General features: G+C 37.5%; 3 protein-coding genes across 3 annotated transcripts; all 3 read left to right on the top strand.

Annotated features, from left to right (window-relative positions):
* The first annotated feature begins 1,597 nt into the window (after positions 1-1,597).
* Positions 1,598-2,299, top strand: LOC141829876 (secreted RxLR effector protein 161-like). Its single transcript, XM_074717359.1, has one exon. The coding sequence runs from the start codon at positions 1,598-1,600 to the stop codon at positions 2,297-2,299; it is 702 nt and encodes a 233-aa protein (XP_074573460.1).
* Positions 2,300-6,974: 4,675 nt separating this feature from the next.
* Positions 6,975-10,529, top strand: LOC141829875 (cellulose synthase-like protein D4). Its single transcript, XM_074717358.1, has 2 exons — positions 6,975-9,056; positions 9,138-10,529. The coding sequence occupies exons 1-2, from the start codon at positions 6,975-6,977 to the stop codon at positions 10,473-10,475; spliced, it is 3,420 nt and encodes a 1,139-aa protein (XP_074573459.1). The 3' UTR covers positions 10,476-10,529.
* Positions 10,530-12,778: 2,249 nt separating this feature from the next.
* LOC141829060 (sodium/hydrogen exchanger 6-like) lies at positions 12,779-21,561 on the top strand. The gene is made up of 22 exons (XM_074716484.1): positions 12,779-13,055; positions 14,308-14,359; positions 14,437-14,496; positions 14,614-14,638; positions 14,725-14,810; positions 14,900-15,011; positions 15,873-15,935; positions 16,021-16,040; positions 16,126-16,223; positions 16,498-16,526; positions 17,734-17,765; positions 17,849-17,896; positions 17,971-18,031; positions 18,108-18,205; positions 18,292-18,367; positions 18,461-18,480; positions 19,062-19,159; positions 19,237-19,346; positions 19,951-20,046; positions 20,178-20,275; positions 20,353-20,432; positions 21,172-21,561. Exons 1-22 carry the CDS (start codon positions 12,875-12,877, stop codon positions 21,180-21,182), a joined length of 1,554 nt encoding a protein of 517 aa, XP_074572585.1. The 5' UTR covers positions 12,779-12,874; the 3' UTR covers positions 21,183-21,561.
* The last annotated feature ends 2,692 nt before the right edge of the window (positions 21,562-24,253 follow it).

The following is a 24,253-nucleotide window of genomic DNA, read 5'->3' as shown; positions in this document are numbered from 1 at the left end:
TAGGAAAATAAAGATTCTTCGTAGCGATAGAGGTGGAGAATATTTTTCTAGTGAATTTGATTATTTTTGTGAGTTACATGGTATTGTGCATGAATGTTCTGCTCCATATACTCCGCAACAAAATGGTTTAGCGGAGAGGAAGAACCGTACCTTAGTGGATATGGTTAATTCAATGTTACTAAATGCTAAGGTACCTCACAATCTATGGGGTGAGGCATTATTGACAGCCTGTCATATTCATAACAGGATACCGTCAAGAAATAGAAAGGTTTCTCCATATGAAATATGGAAAGGAAGAAAACCAAACTTAGATTATTTAAAAGTGTGGGGGTGTTTAGCCTTTTATCGTGTTCCTGATCAAAAGAGAACTAAATTAGGGCCAAGAGCCATAAAAGGCATTTTCATAGGATATGCTCAAAATTCTAAGGCATATAGAATTTTGGACTTAGTGTCCAATATAGTTATTGAATCAAGGGAGGTGGAATTTATTGAAAATAAATTCATTGTTGATTCAAACCCCAATTTGGAATATCCCCAAAAGGATACAGAAATTTCCCAAGAAGTAGTTGTAAATCAAGGCAATAAAAGTCTAAGTGACAATGAATCACTTGAACCAAGAAGAAGTAAAAGAGTGAGAAAAGAAAAAGACTTGGGTCCAAACTTTATCTCTTCTCAAGCTATAACTTTTTTGGTTGAAGGAACTAGGGATTCTGTGATAAACAAGATCCCAATTGTTCTAAACGTAGAGGGTGATCCTCAAACGTTTAAAGAAGCAATGGCCTCTAGAGATTCTGCTTTTTGGAAAGAAGCAGCAGATGACGAAATGAACTCAATATTATCTAATAATACTTGGGTCTTGGTCGATTTACCTCAAGGATCAAAGCCTATAGGATGCAAATGGGTATTTAAAAGGAAATGTGATACGGATGGTTCACTACAAACCTTTAAAGCAAGGTTGGTAGCAAAAGGGTTTAGACAAAAGGAAGGTCTAGACTATTTTGATACCTATGCACCTGTGGCAAGAATGACTTCTATTAGGACTCTTATAGCATTAGCATCCATTTACAAGCTTCATGTGCATCAAATGGATGTTAAAACGGCTTTTCTTAATGGAGATCTTAATGAAGAAATTTATATGGAACAACCGGAAGGCTATGTGCTACCCGGAAATGAAAAGAAAGTTTGTAAACTTGTTAAGTCTTTATACGGCTTAAAACAGGCGCCTAAACAATGGCATGAGAAGTTTGATTCTATAGTGTTATCGAATGGCTTCTCACACAAAAGTGCAGACAGATGTATATACTCCAAATTTACTAAAGACTATGGAGTAATAATCTGTTTGTATGTAGATGATATGCTAATTTTTGGGACGAATTTAGAAGGAATTCGTCAAACAAAGGAGTATCTAACTTCTAAATTTAAAATGAAGGATTTGAATGAAGTTGATACGATACTAGGCATAAAGGTGCTTAGACATGAAATTGGCTTTGTTTTAAGTCAATCTCATTACATCAAAAAGGTATTGGAAAAGTTTGAGCATCTTAAAATTAAGGAGTCCAATACACCCTATGATCCTAATTTTAAATTAGAAGAAAACATGGGGAGACCTGTAGCACAATTAGAATATGCAAGTGCTATAGGAAGTTTAATGTATGCCATGCATTGCACCAGACCAGATATAGCATTTGCTGTGTGCAAACTATCAAGATTTACTGGAAAACCAAGTAATAAACATTGGAAAGCTATAACTAGAATTCTTGGATATCTCAAGAAAACTATAAACTTGGGATTACATTACAGTAGTTATCCTGCTGTATTAGAAGGTTATTCCGATGCTAGTTGGATTACAAATCTAAGTGATAACAAGTCCACTTCAGGATGGATTTTCACCATAGGTGGTGGAGCAATAAGTTGGGCCTCAAAGAAACAAACATGTATTTCACATTCTACTATGGAGGCTGAATTTATAGCTTTATCAGCCGCTGGCAAAGAAGCGGAATGGCTTAGGAATTTGTTATATGATATAGAGTTGTGGCCACAACCAATGACTGCCATTTCGATCTTCTGTGATAGTGAATCAACCATGTCTCGAGCACATAACAAGGTTTATAATGGAAAGTCTAGACATATAAGCTTGAGACATGAGTATGTGAGGCAATTAATAGGAGATGGTATAATCACCATCACATATGTAAAATCCCAAGGGAATTTAGCAGACCCATTGACTAAAGGTTTATCAAGGGATAAAATCAAGGAGACTACTGCTAAAATGGGATTAAAACCTGTAATTGTTAAATAATGGGAACCCAACCTTATTCTAGTAGAACATTAGTTTCAAGGTTTAATGGGTAATAACAAATTATTTAACAATTGGAGCACTAAGATATAGGATTTAGTGTCATATATAATTATGAGGGTGAGTTAATACTCTTAATGGATTGATAATATTATTTATCAAAAGATTCCACCTATGTGGATATAGAAGTGGTGCCGCTTCTATTGAGAATTTTAGAGGTTTTATTCTCATAAATATTCATGAAACCAGGATGAGCGCAGGGCCATAAAAGTGCTAAATTTAATAAATTCTTGAACTTGAAGAGGTACAGTTTATGTGTGTGATTTTTCGGTACTAACACAAAGAGTATAAGTTTAATCAATTAGACACTTATTACTCTGTTAGAACCTTTAAAGTTTACACTAAAGGAATATTTAATCCTTGTGATATATTCTTTATGCATAAATATGTATAATTTGTAAAATAGTGGGGGATTGAAGTATATTTTACAATATATATTAAAGTGAATAAGTAAATATTATTATTTATTTATTTCATTTGAATAGGGAAAGGGTGCATAATGAAAAGATGCAACTCTTTTCATGAAATGGTGCACAATGAAGAGATACAACTCTTCATGTGTTGCATGGAAGGGTGCATATCATCTATAAATATCCTCTACTACAAGACAATGAACTCATCTTCTACTCATCTACTACTTAGTGTATTGTGTGAGTTCTAAAGAGTTCTTTAAGAGTTCAAGAGTGTGAGAATTTCTTGTTATTGCTAGACAAGAAATTCATAGAGGTTTCATTATATCCTGGGAGAGTATCGCCATCAACCCATAGCAACTACGTGTGGGGGCGAATATCTCTCTAAGGATAGCGATTGATTTCGTGCCTTGAAACTACAATACTCAAGTTCTTATTCATCTTTCTCAACCCTTCCACCTAACAGAAATCGTCAATCGAACATAAACCATGAAAATTCACAGCTGCCCTGCGTCATGTGGCTATCAGTCTACAAGCCCAAAAGATTCAGCTTTGGCTTGGATCACAATTCACAAACTGGGTAAGTTCTAAACTTGATGTATTATACTTGAACCCAGAGCAAAAGACTTATTTTCCTACTGTTTTTTTTTAAGATCTGCTTTATTCTGGGGGCGTTGCTGCCGATCTTGGCGCCAAGGACTAGCATTTCTTTTCCTGGGCTCTCGAATCTCGATAGTGACATTTGAGGATGGCAGAGGAGTCAAAATAAGAAGGGGTGTTTTAAGAACGTCCTGTTCATTAATTACTTGTTACTGGCATGCCGCATGCCATCAGAAGTGCTCTATTAGATCGCCTACGTGCCTGTAAATGAGTTAAGAGTTAAGTCTTATTGTTCAAGTTTATTTAATAACGTAATCGCGGAGTCTAAAATAAATTAAATTATTAAAATAATTATTTAAATTTAATTGTATGTTTTTTTGAGCTTGAGTTTGATTTTAATTATTTGAAATTTTTATATTGTTAATCTTGTTTAATTGGTCAGCTTTATAAGCTTGTTTGCGTTGGAACCATTGATGTCATTAGAGGATGGTGAATAACGATTCACAATTTGAGTGAATCTGATGGTGTTCATTCGTGTATGCTTGTCTATAACAAATCAATACATAGTAGAAACAAAAATATACAATACAAAAGAAAAGACAAGCATAAAGATAAATCAATTTAACGTGATTTGGAACCTCTAATTTCTACTCAACGACTTACCATCTTAATAATAATTCACTAACTTTCTCCTTGCAAGACCTACGAGTGGAGAAATTTCTTACAATTATATTCTTTACAAAGCAATACAAAGAAATACAAAGATACAAATGCAAATACAATGAAAGTAAACAACTTTACAAAAATCTTATTTTGATCATCTCTTAATAATTTAGAAATGCAGCCAGCCACACTCTCTTCCAAAACCCTCAAAAATTGATTGCAAAATCCTCCTTAAAACTCTTCTTTTATAGTCTCCAAGTTAAGACTGTTTCCGCCTAACTATCAACCACTTAAATCTATCAGTCGATTACTCCATTGAATTTGAACGTTGTACTTGCAAAATAACTCTTTCCAGCTCAACTTTGATTACAATAGTTAATTATTATTGTTTATCAATAGATTATTTTTGCAACAGTCAAATTTTTAACTTGACAAATTTTTAACTTGACTCAATAATTTTCTATTCGTTATAATAGTGCAAATAATCAATTATTTCTATTTATCAAGCAAGTTCTAAATATTTTATTTACAACTACAATGTCATCAATTGATTAATAAAACTCATCAATCAACTTATCTATAGTAAATCCTCTTAAACCCTCTTAAATCCCAAACTTAGAGGTTTAGAATTGAAAAATACTATTACAAAAAATACTATTCATAATAGTCAACTGATGTGTTTATGCAATCAATTCAACTGATGTGTTTATGTAATCAATTGATGATTCACAACGTTGAAAATATTATTCACATCGAGTTCTCTTATGCCAAGGGACTCTCATGTCTTTGAAACTTCCTCATACAATTAGTACGAATCAATTTCGACTTACTAGAGCTTCATCTTTAGTAACTTCGACTTACTAAGACTTTACTCGTGTAACATTCGTCCAACTTTGACATGCCAAGATTTCTCATCTCATAGTTAAGATTTGATCAATCTTGACCTACCAAAACTTTGCTATTGCCAAACATATGATTCTCATTAACCTATTCAATCTTCTCTCATTATCAAGTATTCAGTTATTCTTGATCCACTTAGACTTTACGTCTTATGTCAAATGTCGAATCTTTTATGATCCACTTGGATTTTGCCTTTGATAACTTCATATTAAACTTTCAATTACCAAGTGTTTAGTCCTTCATGATCCTTTTGGACTTCGCCTTTCATGTCAATTCTCTGTTGAACTTTTAACCGTCAAATGTCTGGTTAACCATGACTCACTTTAACTTCTTTCTTATCAACTCCCTATTAGATTTTCAACTTGCTAAATATTTGATCAACTATAACTCATTTGGACTTCTCTCCTATCACGTATATTGTCAATCTTGTTCTACTTGACTCTTCACTCAACTATTCAAATCAATCTTAGTTAACCTGACTTGAGGTCGATTGCATCAACAATCTTCCTCTCCAATAAACTCTCGTTCATTTTGGCATCTCACTCTCGTCAATAAATATATTGATCAAATATCAAAACTCAATTTGAACCAACTCGAACTTGATCAACTAAACTTAATTAACTTGATCAACCTTGATTTTAGGCCGATTGCACTCATAGTTTATTCATTTTGAGAGCATTTATCATATTAATAATTATTTTATTGATGAACATAATTTATAAATATTATTTATGAATATTATTCATCATCAATAATTTATCATTTTCTTCATGAATATTAATGAATTAAATATATTTATATTAATTATTTTTATATATTCAATGAATATAAATAAATTTTTATAAAGATGAATATCAAATTTACTTATCAGTGTTTGACTCATGAACGCTCATAGTTTGAACAAACATGAGTTGCTCGGAGTTTTTTTTTGTAGGTGGTTTTTTTTTTTAAAAAAAAGGGTTTTTTAGTAAAGAAACATAGTATGATAGATGGAAGAGTATTTTAGGAAATACACGAACAGTTTGATAAATAATTTATATTTTTTAAAGTTGAGCTATACAAAGATGACCATATCATAAAATTATATATATATATATAATTGATATTTTAAAATTAGTTAATATAAAATTTATGATACATACTATTAATGATTTTGATTTCTAAATTAAATTTCATCCCACAATTATTTTAGAGGAGCTTGATGCCCAAGCAAAAAAATTAAACCGGCCCAATTTATCTGTTATACTTAATGATAAATTAATTTTTATAATAAAACTACAAAATTTAAAATCATGTTTTAAATTGTATTTAATTTTTTATGAAATTTATTATAATTGTCACTCATAAATAGCCCATCACTTTTCTCATGCCATTGCACGTAAAAATGAAAAAAAAATAGAGAGAAAGAAATAAATGCACTCTTTCTTTTCACGCAAAATCATGTGAAGGACGGCTTCTGATTTTTTTTTATATATTTCAAATAAAGATGTAAACGAGAGCTTTAAATTATCAACATTATTATATTTATAATTTAGGTCAAATTTTTAATATATTATGAAATATTAAATTAGAAATAATATATATAATTTATTTATTTGATTTATTCTAATAGCCGTACGTTAATTATGTGTTTTTTCCATCCGCATAATAAACTTCCCTGCATGCTTTTGACTCGGACAATGTTCTAGTTATTGCCCTCAACTTTTCATGGATTTCTATCGTTTCTTCATCTTCACCGCTCCTCCTTCTCCCTCCCTTGTCCATGCGTTCAGCAACGCATTTCAGGTAGAGAGAGCCAAATAAAGCAAATCGAATTCAAAGTTAATGAAGAACATCATAATCGTCGGTTGAAAGAAATGGCAATTAATAGTGATTGATCGATTCCAGCAGGTTCCTTGTACTCTTGTTTTCTCTGATTTCATTAATTCTTCTTGGATTGCTTCATTCCTTCATGTTTCTGTCGAATCGCAGATCCGTCGGACATCGTATTTCATTATGAATTAGAGATTATAGAATAGTTTTGAAGGAATAAGAAGAGGAGGAGCATGGCGTCGCACAATCCAGCGAAGAAGGCGATCCGTAACTCCGGCGCCGGAGGCAGTTCCGGCGGCTCCGGAAGTAATCAGGCCAACCGGGGCGCGAGCGGGCAAACGGTGAAGTTTGCGAGGAGAACGTCGAGCGGCCGCTACGTGAGCCTGTCCAGGGAGGACATCGACATGTCTGGAGAAATCGCAGGGGACTACATGAATTACACCGTGCACATACCGCCCACGCCCGACAACCAACCGATGGACGGGCCGACGGAGACGGAGTCGGTGGCGCGCAAGGCCGAGGAGCAGTACGTCTCCAATTCGCTCTTCACCGGCGGATTCAACAGCGTCACCAGGGCGCACGTCATGGACAAGGTGATTGATTCCCAGGTGTCCCATCCGCAGATGGTCGGCGCTAAGGGTTCCTCCTGCGCCATGCCGGCATGCGACGGCAAAGTCATGAGGGACGAGCGAGGTAACGACGTCGACCCCTGCGAGTGCAGGTTCAAGATATGCAGGGATTGCTACATGGACGCGCTCAAGGACAGGGGGCTCTGCCCAGGCTGCAAGGAACCATACAAGACAGAGGAATACGACGACGAACCGAACTTCAGCTCCGGCGCGCTCTCTCTTCCGGCTCCGGGCAATTCCAAGCTGGCCGAGAACAGAATGTCACTGATGCGCAGCCAGACAGGGGAATTCGACCACAACCGATGGCTATTCGAGAGCCAAGGCACGTACGGCTACGGAAATGCCTACTGGCCCAAAGATGGCATGTACGAGGAAGATCTGGAAGGAAATGGCATGCCTGACATGGTGGATAAGGGCTGGAAACCCTTGACTAGAAAGATCCCGATGCCCGCCGGAATCATCAGCCCTTACAGGTTGCTTATATTTGTGAGACTGGTCGCTCTGGGTTTCTTCTTGAACTGGAGATTGAACCATCCGAATGAAGAGGCGATGTGGCTGTGGGGGATGTCCATCGTGTGTGAGATCTGGTTTGCTTTCTCCTGGATCCTCGACGTCATCCCCAAGTTGCACCCGATCAACAGGGCGACCGATCTCTCAGTGCTCAAGGAAAAGTTCGATACGGTAACTCCGGCGAACCCCTCGGGCCGCTCTGACCTTCCAGGCGTCGACTTCTTTGTCTCCACCGCTGATCCTGAGAAGGAGCCCCCGCTGGTCACGGCCAACACGATTCTGTCGATTCTGGCGATCAACTACCCGGTGGAGAAGCTGGCGTGCTACATATCGGACGACGGCGGTGCGCTGCTCACTTTCGAGGCGATGGCGGAGGCGGCGAGCTTTGCCAACGTTTGGGTTCCCTTTTGCCGAAAGCATGATATTGAACCTAGAAACCCTGACAGCTACTTCAACTTGAAGGGCGACCCGACGAAGAATAAAAGGCGAGCGGACTTCGTGAAGGACAGGCGAAAAGCGAAGAGAGAGTACGACGAGTTCAAGGTGAGGATCAACGGGTTGCCCGACTCCATCAGGAGGCGCTCCGACGCGTTCAACGCGCGAGAGGAGGTGAAAGCGATGAAGAAGATCAAGGAGAGCGGTGGGGATCCGATGGAGCCGATCAAAATCGCCAAAGCAACATGGATGGCCGACGGCACGCACTGGCCGGGGACTTGGGCGGCGTCCGCCCCTGAGCATGGCAAGGGCGACCACGCGAGCATCTTGCAGGTGATGCTAAAGCCCCCTTCGCCGGATCCTCTGTACGGCATGCCGGACGAGGAGCAAATCATCGACTACTCGGACGTGGACATCCGGCTGCCGATGCTGGTGTACATGTCGCGCGAGAAGCGACGAGGGTACGACCACAACAAGAAAGCCGGAGCCATGAACGCACTGGTGCGAGCGTCGGCGATCATGTCCAACGGCCCCTTCATCCTGAACCTGGACTGCGACCACTACATCTACAACTCCGATGCGTTGCGTGAGGGCATGTGCTTCATGATGGACAGAGGCGGCGATCGCATTTGTTACATCCAATTCCCTCAGAGATTCGAGGGCATTGACCCCTCCGATCGTTATGCTAATCACAACACTGTCTTTTTTGATGGAAACATGCGCGCTCTCGATGGTGTTCAGGTAAAAACTACACATAGATCTGCATGAATCTTTCGCTGTATGTGTAATTTCTATTGAGTTTTTTTTCTATTTTTGGTATAGGGCCCTGTTTACGTGGGGACTGGCTGCTTGTTTCGACGATTTGCACTCTATGGATTTGACCCTCCGCGAGCAACAGAGTACTCTCCATTGTTCATGAACAAGCATAAGAAGAACACGTACAAAGAGGCTGACGCAGAGTCGCAGGCGCTTCGAGCGGAAGACTTCGACGCGGAGCTCGACCCGGCGTTGCTGCCCAAGAGATTCGGCAACTCTGCAGCGTTGTCCGAGTCGATACCGGTGGCTGAATTCCAAGGCCGGCCTCTGGCCGACCATCCCGGGGTGAAGCATGGCCGCCCTCCCGGCGCTCTGACGGTTCCACGGCCGCCGCTCGATCCGTCAACGGTGGCGGAGGCGGTTTCCGTCACATCCTGTTGGTACGAGGACAAGACGGAGTGGGGTGATCGGGTAGGTTGGATCTATGGATCGGTGACGGAGGACGTGGTGACAGGGTACCGAATGCACAACCGCGGGTGGCGCTCGGTGTATTGCGTCACAAAGCGCGACGCCTTCCGCGGGTCGGCGCCGATCAACTTGACGGACCGCCTCCACCAGGTGCTCCGGTGGGCGACGGGCTCCGTCGAAATCTTCTTCTCTCGAAACAACGCCCTGCTGGCGTCGCGCCGGCTCAAGCTCCTGCAACGCCTCGCCTACCTCAACGTCGGAATCTACCCCTTCACCTCCATTTTCCTGGTCGTCTACTGCTTCCTCCCGGCCTTCTCCCTCTTCTCCGGCTACTTCATCGTCCAAACGCTGAACGTCACCTTCCTCGTCTACCTGCTCACCATCACCCTCACGCTCATCGCCCTGGCCATCCTCGAGGTGAAGTGGTCGGGCGTCGGCCTGGAGGAGTGGTGGCGCAACGAGCAGTTCTGGCTTATTTCCGGCACCAGCGCCCACCTCTACGCGGTGGTCCAAGGGCTCCTCAAGGTCATCGCTGGGATCGAGATCTCTTTCACGCTGACCTCCAAGTCGGCCGCAGAGGATGAGGATGACATCTACGCCGACCTCTACTTGGTGAAGTGGACGTCGCTCATGATCCCTCCCATCACCATCATGATGGTGAACATAATTGCCATCGCCTTTGGCTTCGCGAAGACCATCTACAGTGAGATTCCCAAGTGGAGCAAGCTGATGGGAGGGGCCTTCTTTAGCTTCTGGGTGCTGGCTCACCTCTACCCGTTTGCCAAGGGACTGATGGGGAGGAGGGGGAAGACTCCCACCATCGTGTTCGTATGGTCGGGACTCATCGCCATCACCATATCACTGCTCTGGATCGCCATCAGTCCTCCCAAGGGTACCGATGCCTCTCCCCTTGGCTCCACCTTCCAGTTTCCATGACATGAAATCTTCTTCTTCTTCTTCCAGAGGATTGCTGCTCTTAATTTCCACAATGCCCTTTTCCTTCTTCAAGGTTTCTGAACTTGATTTTGGATAGACAACATTATATTCTATAGACTAGACTATACTCGGATCAAGAGAGGGAATATATATATGCTCCCAAAAGTTGCCTAGCAAACGCCTCCACTGGAGCTTCTCTTTTTCTACTTCTCTCTCTTATTTCTTGCTCCGCGCTCTCTCTCCATGGCTGAAACTACTGGACCTCTTTCTTGGTTTCGCATCTTTAATTTAACGTTGAGAAACGTCATTTACTGCGCGCGGTCTTCAGGTTCTGTTTTATAACAGCAAGCAAGCAAATGGCCATTGTCAAAAGAAAAGTTTTATCTTTCCTCTCGATTAAATGAAGAATTATATTGAAGTCATTTATTTCCGACGTTTTGCAAGCTAGTAGAAAAGTATGTAATTTTTCATAATCGAGAAATTAAAGTTGGCGAGGAGGATATCATCTCGGCTTCGTTGAAATTCAAATTTTTGTCCACTTTTATAATTCTACTTCATTGTAACCAATTCAACTATACCCAGGTCTCCATTTGATACTCCAACTTGATATAAATGATCCCAATCGGTTAAATTTTGGGAATCAAATCAGTTGGTCGCAAACATTGAAATCGTGTCTAAAATGAATTAAACATTTAACATTGGCTTGATTTTTTTTTTTTTTTTATAAATTTGAATTAGTTTAAGTTTGATTCATGTTCTAAATTCAAATTTTATCTGATTGTTTAAAATTTTTATTTTTTTCATTAATTGTTTGAATTTGACAATACCAATTTTTTTATTTTTAAATTTTTTATTTATTATTTTGATAAAAATTTTGATAAATATATTATTGATGAACATGATTATTCTGATTAAATATCGTAGATGGTCAAGTCACTAGTCAACGAACGATCCGATATATGTGATTTCTTGAAAGAGCTCAAGGGGGAAGACGATGGGAATCTGAAATGCACTTTAGGAGGAGATTAGACTGGTGTCCAAAGGTTTCGACAGACCATTCTGACGCTCAAGTTAGGGTTCTTTGAAAGAGAAAGGTTATTTTAGAAAGGAATATAATGGGAGAAGAGTTCAAAGAGAGGAATCCGAAATAAAATCTTGTATTAGGGTTTTTGTAGTCATTTGAAAGTATCTCTACATCGGACGGGATGGTGTCATTATAGAAACCTATGAGGGAACTAGATTCGACAACCGTTTCCTTTTGACCTTATATGCAGAAAAGAGGGTATCTGAGGGGATCAGATCTGACAACTTCGTAATTGTCTACTTATTCTTACGTCATCGCGTGTCCTCAGAAATATTCGCATTCTTCATTAGTGGGGCCATGGAGGATGGAAATTTACAAACTATGTAAAAGTGGGACCCAAAATTGAAATGACACCCGAGGCCAAGATGAGGTTGGAGATCGAGATGGGGCTACAGATTGAAATGAGGTTCGAGACTGAGTTCGCTAAGACGGTGTGACTGAGATGAGACTTGGGACTAAGATGACTGAGACGACATGGTTGAGATGGGACTCGGGACTGAAATATAATGGCGGAGATGACATGACCGAGATGAGACTCGGGACTGAGATAACCGAGACAACATGGTCAAGATGGGACTCGAGATTGAGATGGTCGAGACGATGTGACTGAGATGCGATTCGGGACTGAGATGGTCGAGACGACATGTGACCGAGATGAGATCTGAGAAAAAATGGCGTCGAAGTTGAGATGAGGTCCGAGACTAAAATGACATATGGTCTTGACCCAGTTTCATTTGGGTGGAGTCATTTCCTTTGGGGGTCATATTGACTCGTATTGTCAGATAGCACGAATCTTGACTCTTGACTTTGTTCAGGAGGGGACCATGTCACCTGTTACATCAATGACTCATAAATTTTTTATAAATAATATTTATATTCAATATTATTTATGAATATTATTGATAATTAAAAATCGACCTACTTCTGATTAATTATAAAAATATATTTGCAGTAAAAACGGATCCGAACGCAGCTTAATCCGACCCGATTGGCCATTTCTTGCACGGGCCCGGTCGATTGGATGGATCGCCTATAGATTGGTATTACAAACTACTTGTGTCTTTCTACCTGCTATTTTGTTGGATACAAACGCGGGGTCTATATTTGGACCCACATGCCATACCAACAACAACGAAGGTAACTGAGTGAGTTACGTCAAATACGTACTCCAATATTACTGCGTTCGCATAGACCTCGTATGGGCGCCGGTCCACCCAAAGCCCAGTCTGCGCTTGGGACGCAATCGCAGGCGTCGCAGAAGAAGAGTCGATCGTCTGGAGAAGCGAGGTCGATCGGCGGAGAATCGACGCCGGCGATGTTGGAGCTCAATACGACTGCTCATGCGGTCAGCTCGCCGCCAGGGAAGGAGCAGCAGGCTGCCGGGGTGGGCATCCTCCTCCAGATCTCTATGCTGGTGCTCTCCTTTGTCGTAGGTCATGTGCTCCGCCGCCACAAGTTCTATTACATTCCGGAGGCCAGTGCATCCCTCATCATCGGTAACGCTTACCTCTCCTCTTTTACTGCTTTGTTTCACGTTCCTATTTCTACAATCCTTGTGCTTCTTTCATTTGCTGCTTCCCCTAATTGCCTAATTTTGTAGTTCGAGAGCAAGTACCTTCTCGAGTCCACTGGGGTTGTTTTGAATAGTGGGAATCCCGTTATTCCGATTACCTAAAATTTACAAAAAACCCCAATCTTTTAGACTATGGATCACATAATGAACTATCAGGAAAATGTTCATGCTTAAACTGGGCTTATTAACCCAAATTTTTTAAAGGTTATCATTGTAGATATAATACTTCCATCACTCATGATTAGATCATCAATTATCATGGAACGAAATGCCAAAGCTAGAGGTTCTGTTGGATGGAAAAGCTGTCCTAAATACGTATTTATCTTTCAATCGTGTGGCTAGGTTGCTTAAAATAACTAATTAAAAGAAATTTATGAAGTCATGACACATTCATAATCTGGGAAGGAGCTTCATCTAATGGCAGGAAAAAAGAGTTTGTTCTTGGACATTAACATCTTCTATAATGTTACTTTAGCGGTGAATGTATGAAACACTATTCCTTGGGTTATCTTCCGCACCTACCAAGAATTACATGCTAATAAATGTAGATCTAAAAACATTGACCATATTTTGTGGACATGTTATATCAGCCAACCGTACTACACTTTCTAATTCCATAGAACTCACTTAAGTTTCTGACTAATACATGTATATAAGATTCATGAAATTAGATTCATTGATGTGCTCAACATACTTGCTGTTTGTTTCTGGTCCCTTATGGCATTGCTTCCTGTTCCAACTCCTATTAAATTATATGCAAATTTCATAGTTTCCAATATTTCTTTCTATTTTACATTTTTTTTTTTATAAAAATAGTGGAATCACTGAAAACAATAATAATGAATCTTTGGAATGGTGTTTTTCAATGTATCCTATTAAGCAAGCAAGTAGACTGGACAAACAAGTTACTTCCAGGGAAGCAATAACCATTAACATAATCTACGGCATATTTGAATTTTCTATCAGGATGGTTTATCATTGCTACAATTACATTAACATGTTCTTTTACTAACATGCTCTAATTAGTTACAGGACATATCACAATATTCATCATAATTTAATCAAACAGAAATTTGATGTAAAGTTATTATGGTAACTATAACTTCATGAACAGACGTGTCTTTTGAAGTAAATGGGAGTAGCACAATGAAGCACTTTTTACTTTGTAATGGCAGGTCTACTTGTTGGTATACTTGCTAACATTTCAGATACTGAAGTCAGTAGCAGGTTTGTGTTTTTTGCTTCTGTTTGTTCCTAACCATACTTTATCTGTAATAATGATGATATTTTTGGTCTCTTTACAGGAGGTGGTTTAATTTCCATGAGGAATTTTTCTTCCTTTTCTTGTTGCCACCAATTATATTATATCCAACTTGTGCATATTATAGATTAATTGTTTTTCTATAGTTTTTGAGATTACAAAGTAATTGCATCATCCTAATATTTTAAATTGATATTTTGTTTTTCTTAACTTAACCTACTCAATCAGGGTTCAGTTTAGCGCCGGTAAGCTTCTAAGGCTATATCAATCTTGTAAGAATGTGCTTCTACTAATGTTGAATCTGATGTATTCTTATGTTTGATATCTACAGAAACCATTTTTTTCAAACTTTGGAGCCATTGTTACATTTGCTATCTTAGGGACATTTATTGCTGCAGTTGTCACAGGCTTTTTAGTGTAAGAACATTTGGTGCCCAGGGTCTGATTTACTAAAGTTAAAGAACTCTACTCGAGTATAATTTTATAAGTGTTATTTTAATTTGCAGCTATCTTGGCGGGTTAACATTTCTGATGTACAAATTACCATTAGTGGAGTGCCTTATGTTTGGTGCTCTTATATCAGCGACTGATCCTGTAACAGTACTATCTATTTTCCAGGTATCTTGAACTTGCTTTTTTAGATTAACTTTCTACTTCAAGCTAAATGTTGTCAACCAGAAGACATTGAAAATATCATACTTTCCAATGAGCATCTCTTATGGCACCTACTATTTCTTCTCATTCATAACTTCAAGAAGATAGGATGAAGATTAAACTTCTGTAGCTTGCTAGTAGTCTATTTCTTAGCTTACCAATGCTCTTTTGCATTCCATGTAAAGCTGCTGTTGTGATACTCCAGACTTGTTAGTTTGAAACCATGGCTGTGGGTTCTGGTGTCAGGAAGGGTTTTGTCTGGAAGCTGGAATGACACCATATTGACCATGCACTAGTGGGTCAAGATTGTGGTACAATCTGCCTATTAAACCTGGTCAAAAATGAAAAACAGAAAATAAAGATGCATCAAATTGAAAACAGAAAACTGTTACTAACTAAAAACAAAAAGTACATGCATACAACCTTGTCATGTCTCTTCTTTCTAGCTTTCACTACTTGTTCATGTTTGCTATACAAAGAAAAAATCGTGGTGGCTCTTAACTTTTTCTCACCTAAATAATCTGGCTCTGAAACTTGTAAATGAGCATATATTAATAATTTGTTTTCAGATCGTGGGTTCTCTATTTTACCACTGTCTAACTTAAAGTTTATGATTGAAGACCACTGTCTAACTTAAAGTTTATGATTGAAGTAGATGATGACTAATAAATAAATCAAATAATTATGTGCAACTGCTAACTGTTCTCGGCTGAGATTAGATAGATTGCATATATGGAAATTTGTTAGTCTGCTATATTCATCTTGTGTTTAATCTTTGATTTTCTCTATTTCTCATGGTTTCATGTCTTCTTCTTTTTTATGTAGGAACTTGGTACTGACGTGAATCTATTTGCCCTGGTGTTTGGAGAGTCAGTTTTAAATGATGCAGTATGTTCCATTTTTAGTATGTTAAAAACTGCTAGGCATTTTTGCATCTCGCAGTGATTTTGTATTTATTTTGTTGGAAATGCAGATCGCTATCTCCTTGTACAGGTTTGCTCATGGGCTTGAGGATGCATTTCCCTTATTGTGTCTCACTTGTATCTTTTCACTGTTTGATGGAATCTATTTATTCTAGGACCATGTCATCAGTTCAAAGTCATGCTTCCTCAGGACAAAGCTTTCTTGTGCTTGTACTGAGGTTTCTCGAGACATTTGTTGGCTCAATGTCTGCAGGTTAGAATCACATCTATTTTAAAAGATAATCTTTAATCTGGTTGAATCTCAATTCTTCTTGGTGAATTATTGAATCAGTCACCCAAAACTTATGAAAATTTTGTTTCTCTAATGCACATTTTTTCATGTAATGTTCTATGCTAGCGGAATCTTGCTCATATTAAATTTGCAATGATCATTTTATACCCTGTCTAACTTTGTTAATGGCTTTATATTAAGGTACCTCAGTTTCTTATTTTTTAAGCATATCTAATTTGTGTTTGCTTTTGCACAGGGGTTGGTGTTGGCTTCATTTCTTCTCTGATATCCTTTATCAAAATCTCATATGTTAATTCAATCCTCATTACTTCCACTTCATTATTCTATTCATCCTGTTTATTGTTTTGTATAGAGCGGGCACATTTGCAAATTCTAAAAAAGTTTCAACAGATTTCTCATTCCTAAGAATGTATATAATTTAGATTGTCATACTCCTGTCAGATTTGGTATATAATTATTAAGAAGTTGTGTCAATAATTTGGAACATATTCTAATTTAGAGGAAGACAGCCATTACATTACCCTAAAGATTGCATGTACTACCCAGACCATTGTGTATCCTGATGCAAAAGTTTGGTTTCTCCTGAACTTTCTTCTGCAGGAAAACACTGCTTCCTAAATCTGTTACTTTATCCTGAAAGAATGTACGAACATTTCTTTTTAATTTTCCAATTGTGTTTATAGTTTATTCCCCCTCCGAGCATTTTTAACCCTGTCTATCCTGATCAAATCTAGGGTAACTGCTTTAACTTGTGCCAGTTATTCCTATCCCTCCATGCGTGTGTATCTGGTGAAGATAATTGGACATTCAAGCTTCTTTTATTTTCAGTGTTTATTTTGACTTGTTGCTTTCATGATGCTTTTAATGCTAAAGAAAGATCAGAAAACGCTCTTATGGGATAGACTATTACATACACGATAAATCTTTTTGCATGGATGTATGATCATAATTGAATCTAGGTATCAATTTGATAACTATGAAAATATGACCTGTGTTGTTTTTACAGTTTCAAACACCTATTCATATATGCTTCAAAATGAATGGACGCATCATAGAAAACTACGATTTTGTTTGCTGAATGTGTTCTGATATTTTATATATCATTTTTAAACAACTGTGTATAAAGGATAATCAATTCATCCAGCAATCATAAAGCCCCAAAATAGCAGTTATTATATTTATCGTGCTTCAGCACTTCTTTGGGGCATTGCCACATCATAAGGTGGAGGATGAAACATAGTCGTATATCATTTTCATTTGTTGTCCTAAACATCTCTTCTTTTGAGCATTTAAGCAATCATTCAATGCTGAATGTATGCAGATCTGCTACGTTGAAAACATGTCAGAGAATGATTGAGAATTGTTGTTAGCCTAAATTGGGTTGTAGCACTATTTTTATTATTTACATCTCAGTTCATAATGTAGAGTTTGAAAAACATATGCACATTGGAAAACCTTAACTTCTGAATACCTCTTCAAATATGCTGGATTGGATATTGAGAAGTAAGAATTTTGTTATTTCTCTCCCTGGTGCTTGGTAATTTTGTCCCATTTAAATAATTGACACCTTTTTTTTTTCCTTTCAGCCTTCAGAATTTGGAGTGTTGTCTCTTTGTCCTTTTCCCTTATTTCTCGTAAGCGATCTTATCTTCTAGATTAATTTGCTTTTACAAAGTAGGAATAAATAAGTGACATGGTGTATCTGCAGCTACATGCTTGCTGAAGGATTTGGTCTATCTGGTATCGTGTCAATACTGTTCACTGGAATTGTAAGTATCTACTCTTTTTTCAACAATTGTACCATAGCTTGTTATTCTTAAGTGTTTACATTTGCATTTCTTGCAGGTAATGAAGCATTATACATTCTCAAATTTGTCAGAGAACTCTCAACGTTTTACTGCTTCATTTTTCCACTTGATCTCATCGCTAGCGGAAACATTTGTGTAGGAAGATATTCATTGCATGCCCTTTATCTAATTTCTACCATGTGCTCCTTTACTAATCCTACCTTCTCTACTGTGTTATACAGGTTTATTTACATGGGTTTTGACATTACAATGGAGGAACATAGCTGGTCACACTTGGGGTTTATTTTCTTTTCAATTGTATCCTTGTCACTTGATTAAGCAGAATATCTTTTATTGCATTTGAAGGTGTAGCTATCACTTCCTTAACTATGATCTTCATTGGTGGACTAGATCTTCATAGGTGTTGCAAGGTATTGCCCTACCACCTTTAGTTTCAAATCTCCACTTTTTAGAATAAATTTTCCTGAAATTAAGGTGGATAGCAGAGAGTATTTCATTATTTTCTTTCCACTGTAGTACATGGTATCAATTACTACTAGTCTTTCTGTTTTTGAATGAATCAAGTCTTTCAGGTTTGTGTACATTTCATTTTTTATTTAACCAAATTGAAAGATTAAGTTGTGCTTGTGCTTTGGAGTTATTAATCAACACAAAGGTTCCTCCTCTGGGGTCTACTGTCATTACTTAGAAATATATAGTGCTTTGACCAAAGATTACGGTTACGATGTTATATTTTCTGCATGAATGTGCCTTTGGCCCTAATGATATGGTTTCTGTTATTTCTAATGTTTTATGGTATCCCATGACACAGGGAACTAGACATTAATTGTATGCTTTAGTTGAATAACAACTATGATTATTTTTCTGTATATTCTTGTAAGCTATATTTACCAATCCAAACTTCTAGGAATTCCAAGTTAAATAATTTTTTCAAAGGTTTTTAGGTGTTAGTCATGTGACAACTTATTGTCCATGTTGATTTATTTTGTAGGGCTGCAAATGTTTTTACTTGTGCTAATTTAGTGAACATGGTTCGACCGACAAATCGCAAAATACCTCCTAAGCATCAAAAGGCACTTTGGTATAGTGGTGAGTAAATTGGCTATTTAATTTCTCTAATTCTACTCTCCGGTATTCATTTTACCTTTTCTGTTATACACAAACAGGTCTTCGAGGAGCTATGGCTTTTGCCCTTGCTCTGCAGTCAGTACATGATCTCCCTGAGGCTCATGGAAAAACAATTCTTACTGCTACAACTGCAATAATTGTACTAACAGTAGGTTCTCATGCCAGTCATGTTTGCAGTGAAATCTAGTAAACAGGAAACACTTTAGATATTTGTCAATCTTCTTTTCCTTTGCTTTATGATATCCATCATTTTGAAGTTTTCCTTCACATGTAGAATGTGTATAAATTTATCAAGAAAACAACAAACAAACTGTAAGTTCCAACTATTTCCTGTCAGCATAAGATTATCAAGAAAACAACAGCATTGTAAATAATTTAAACCTTTAATGCATAATCAACATGTATTGGTAGTGGAACCTACGCTCCAAAATCAAAAAATGGGCCATGGAAATGAGACTACATTGACATATTGAATTTCGTTAATCTATATTAGTTGATTGTATATATGTGTTTGTTTTGGTGTTGATTTTTATTTAATTACTTAATTGCTACTATCTTATTCTCTTCCAATATGAATTAATCAATAGTAACTATCAAGCTTAAAAAGAATGATTAATAACTTGAGATGTTGTGTTTAAAATCTCAATTATTTGTTGCATCTACATGTTCAAAATATCAAGCACAAAAGAATGATTTATAACCTGAGATACTGTGTTCATAATCTTTTGCAAAACAAAATGACTTTCACGCAGGTAATATTGATTGGTGGCTCCACTGGTACCATGCTTGAAGCTCTAGAAGTAGTAGGTGATGGTCAAAATGATACACTGGAAGTCAATTTCTCAGAGGTACTATTAACTGGCACACATTTCTTGTTACCTTTTTTGGTCATATATTTCTTGTCACATTTTATAATCTTTTAAAAATATTTTTTGAGATCCATTGAGTTTTTTTTTTTTAATATGATATGTTGTTTCAGAACATTGACAGTAATAATGGCTACATTGCTCCAACTTACCAAGAAGGAACATCATCTGGGAGTAAAATAAAGATGAAACTCAAGGAGTTCCATAAGAGGTTCTTTCAGCTTTGAAGTCCCAATCTCCTTATGCTTTAATCAAACACTTTCTAAGCTGTCTGTTTTACCGCTGCAGCACTACATCCTTCACTGCATTGGATAAAAATTACTTAACTCCATTCTTTACCACTCAAAATGATAATGAAGATGATCCTGGTATGATGTCAAACCTTTTCTTTTCCTGATATCAAATAAAGTGTTTGAATATCAAGTAATGAACTAGTTTTTTTGTTTGTTTCTTTCTTTGAGAAATATTGTTATAGTCTTGGATGGCTCTTTAAGGAGTGCATTTATTGGATTTTATAAATATATCTCTTGGATGTTTGCACAATGTCATCTGGAATGGCTTCAAGACAGGATGATGCCAACACAGAGTTTGTCTAATAGTTAAAAGCTCTAGATTAACACCCATAGTCTTCCAAATTTAACACTACAAAAATGCTAGTTTAATTCTGTTTGGTTCTTCTATATACTAGCCACCACATAAGCAATCTCTATTGGATAAATTCATATTATTCTACTATAGTGTTTTAAACTCACCCACCCTGCACAGACCAAAGGCACCATCCATTCATCTTCCTTCACGAGAAGTGTATGTTGCTGAACCCCAAAGTGTTTTCCCCTCCTGTTTGACTTTTAGCAATCATTTTTTGTCCACACATTTAAACTTGTAAGATAAGATAAACAGAGAGATTAAAGATGAAGAATTTGAATTTGAAACAAGGTATATGGAATATCCCAAAACTTATTAAAGGACTTTTGAGCACCAGTAGTACCACAGCTTACTTCTACTAATCTACTGTTCTCAGTTGATTAAGAACTTGTAAATTAGATATCTGTGCTTTACCACTATTTCTGCAGCTGGATCCTTTTACTCAGTTTTATGGTTGTATAGCAGATGAGTAGAGCCAGAGCATTTAAAGAGGAGGATTCCGTTGTCATGTATAAAGTTGGTGAGCTTAACCTGCCTGCTTGGTTTCGATTCTTTCACAAAGCTTCATATTGAGCCACAGGAGGCAAGCAGGAAGAAATCAAATCAAACTCGCAATGTTGATGGATCAGCCTCTATGGCTTGCCATGCGTTATGACTATATTCTTACACATCTAGCATATTCAAATAAACCTCATGATAGATTATGGTAGAGAAAGATATATCAGCTAAGTATGTAAATATCAGACCATTCAAAGACATTTCATGTAGCTGATTCGTTGTGGAAGCAACTCTGTCATTCTGTAAAACAGATTTAAATGTGGTCTTTTTAAATGTCTTTAATGCTTTCATTTATTACCAAAATATCTTTTCTCTTAATTTTTAAATTACTATTTAACATTTCGATGGCAAAACAAAAGCATTTTGATATATGTTAATGAAACATTTAACAAATTTTTAAAAATATTATAATTTAAATAATTACTATAAATTTAATTATCGTTTGAGATCTCCATGTAAATTAAACTAAACTACATGTCGCAAACATATAGACGAAATTAAAATTTTAATTAAAAAAATTTCCATATTTAATTTTATTGTAGCAACTTAATCTAAAACTACTTCAAGCAAGTAGTTATGAACTAATATTACAATATTTTTAACTTATAGTAATTTTGAATATTTCTAGAAATTTTAACTAAAGCTATTATAAATGTTAAAACAAAGATATTTAAAAATAAGGTAGGTGCATCTTTTCATTTCTTCCTAAACACATACCTATGCATTTTAAATTTAATTAATTACGAGAATTGCGGAAAATATAGACAAAAACTTTTCTCCATTCCCTAAAATATATTTTTTAAGAAAGTAAAAAAAAATGAGACAATATATATATTATAAAAATATGCATTTTTCGATGAGGGTTCCGAGGCACACGCACGCATTACAAGATCATAATTTGGATGTATTATCGTTCTTAATTATCTTTGTTAATGCGGATTGCACCCGTTGAAGCAAGCAAAAGCTCAAACATTCATGCCCTCATTTACTTTGATGTAAATGTCACGAGGAGAAACACATGCAACTTCACGTCCAAAATTTAATATCGACTTAAAAAACAATTAATGCCCTCCAAATCTCTATCGAGTTTAATTAAGGCTCCAACTCCCAAATCAATGATGTGCATGTGCCAAAGGCCCATTCATTAATTAAACCAACTAATCCCTCGCTTACCACAAACTTTAATTAAACTAGTTTCATCTTCGCCTCCCCATAATCTTGTTCCAATTCCCCCAAACACTCCCCTTGGTGCATGTGAATTTATTGAATCATAAAAAACTCTTGTCTAATATTTATAAAATATGAATTTTTTTCTTTCTCTTTCTTTAATTGAAATATTTATTCAAATAAACTAATACTAATTGAATGCGGTAAGCCATCTGCTAACTACGGATTTTCTTAATTAATTCAATCGAGTGGTTAACCTAACTCATCTATAACCCACTCTAATGACTAAATTAATTTTAATTAGAAAAAACATAAAATAAAACTACATAAAATAAAGTTAGTCACGTTTCTTAATTAGTACTATCATCGGTCGATTTGAATTTTAAAATAAATAGTTTGATTTCAATAATGTGTGTGTGTTTTTTTATCATCGATTAATTATTATATGAACAAAAAACGAAAATTGCCACTTGGAGCTCTCACGTGCGGATTCGGGTCCGTACCTTTTTTCCGTACCCAAAATACCCATTGGGGTAAGCTCACCGGGGTACGGTGCGCGGATCCGTGGTCCCGGCGGTTGGTTGTCTGCTGTCTGCCACGAGTCGTTATCCGGGTACGATACAAAAATTAACTGCCGCTCGTGCACCCGCCGATTGCGTTGCGCGGGCCCCACCGGTGGGAATAGAGAGATAAGCACTAGACGACGACGAATGAAACCATTCGATTTATTAATTATTATATAAATCAAATAAAAGGAAAAAAAATACAAAAACAATAAAAAAAATTATTTCGTATTTTTTTTCCAAATTAGCCGCTGTGGAATTCGTTCATAGCTGCTCGCCTAACCCCAAATAACTACAAATTTGCCATTGTACATCACCCATTTTCAAATTCTGTACCTACTTTCTTTATTTCTAATCAATCCATATTTTATGTGATTTTTTTTCTTCATTTTAAATCTCCTAGAAATTGATGAATTGCGTTAAAAAATACTTTCCATAAATTATAAATTCTTCTCGGCTTACCTGGTTTCCATTTGATTGCTAGATTGGGGGCCACTTGGCAAGATCTTCCGCTGCCGGACGGACCTGCCGCTACTAGCTACTTCGGGAAAGGTCAAACGGTTAGGTGGCGTAGGTGACAGGCGCGTTAGATCGAACCGGATCCAACAATTCACCGGTCCGCGCAGGCCGAAAACCGGGCGGCCGCATTAATTAGACAAGATCCAAGTACAGGCTCGAGAAAGATTCGTTATTTCCCTATCTGATCTAACCTAATCTATCACTTAAATAACTAGATACGCACAAGCCGCATCAAAACAGGGGCGACGCTGCTGCTGCTGCTGCTGCTCGTGGAAACCAGGCCAAGAATGATGATGTGAGACAACGATACAGAAAGAAAGTTTCGGCTCTGTTCGTGTGTTAATGGGTCGACCCATCGCTTCGAGCCGAACAGAAAGAGAGCTCCATTGCTGGGCTAGATGCTGCTACTTATCGAGCTCATGGATGGATTTGTTTATGTTTTGGAAAGAGGGATGCCAAAAAGGCAGACTCGGGGGCATCAAATCCCAGTTTGACCGGCAGGGAGAAGTGAGGGGGGACAGGGAGAGAAAAAGAAGGGCGCTGCTTAATTAACCGAGAATTTCCCCTTTTCCAGAGCTGAAGAAGAAAGATGGAGGGAGGAAGCAAAGACGCTTTAATTAATCGCCTTCTCTGATAGTTTAATTCATTCCCCCTGGCTGGCCTCTGCTCTTTCTCTTTCTCTCTGCTAGTTGAGTTTTCTTTCTCTTCTCCGAAGCAAAACCCTTCTCCTTTTGCGG

This window comes from Curcuma longa, chromosome 5 (genome assembly GCF_044706935.1).
Source record: "Curcuma longa cultivar G26 ecotype Majalengka, Jawa Barat chromosome 5, ITB_CL_G26_1.1, whole genome shotgun sequence".
In the NCBI taxonomy this organism is placed as follows: Eukaryota; Viridiplantae; Streptophyta; class Magnoliopsida; order Zingiberales; family Zingiberaceae; genus Curcuma; species Curcuma longa.
Note: the sequence above shows the minus strand (reverse complement) of the source record. Positions and strands in the feature narration are given on the sequence as shown.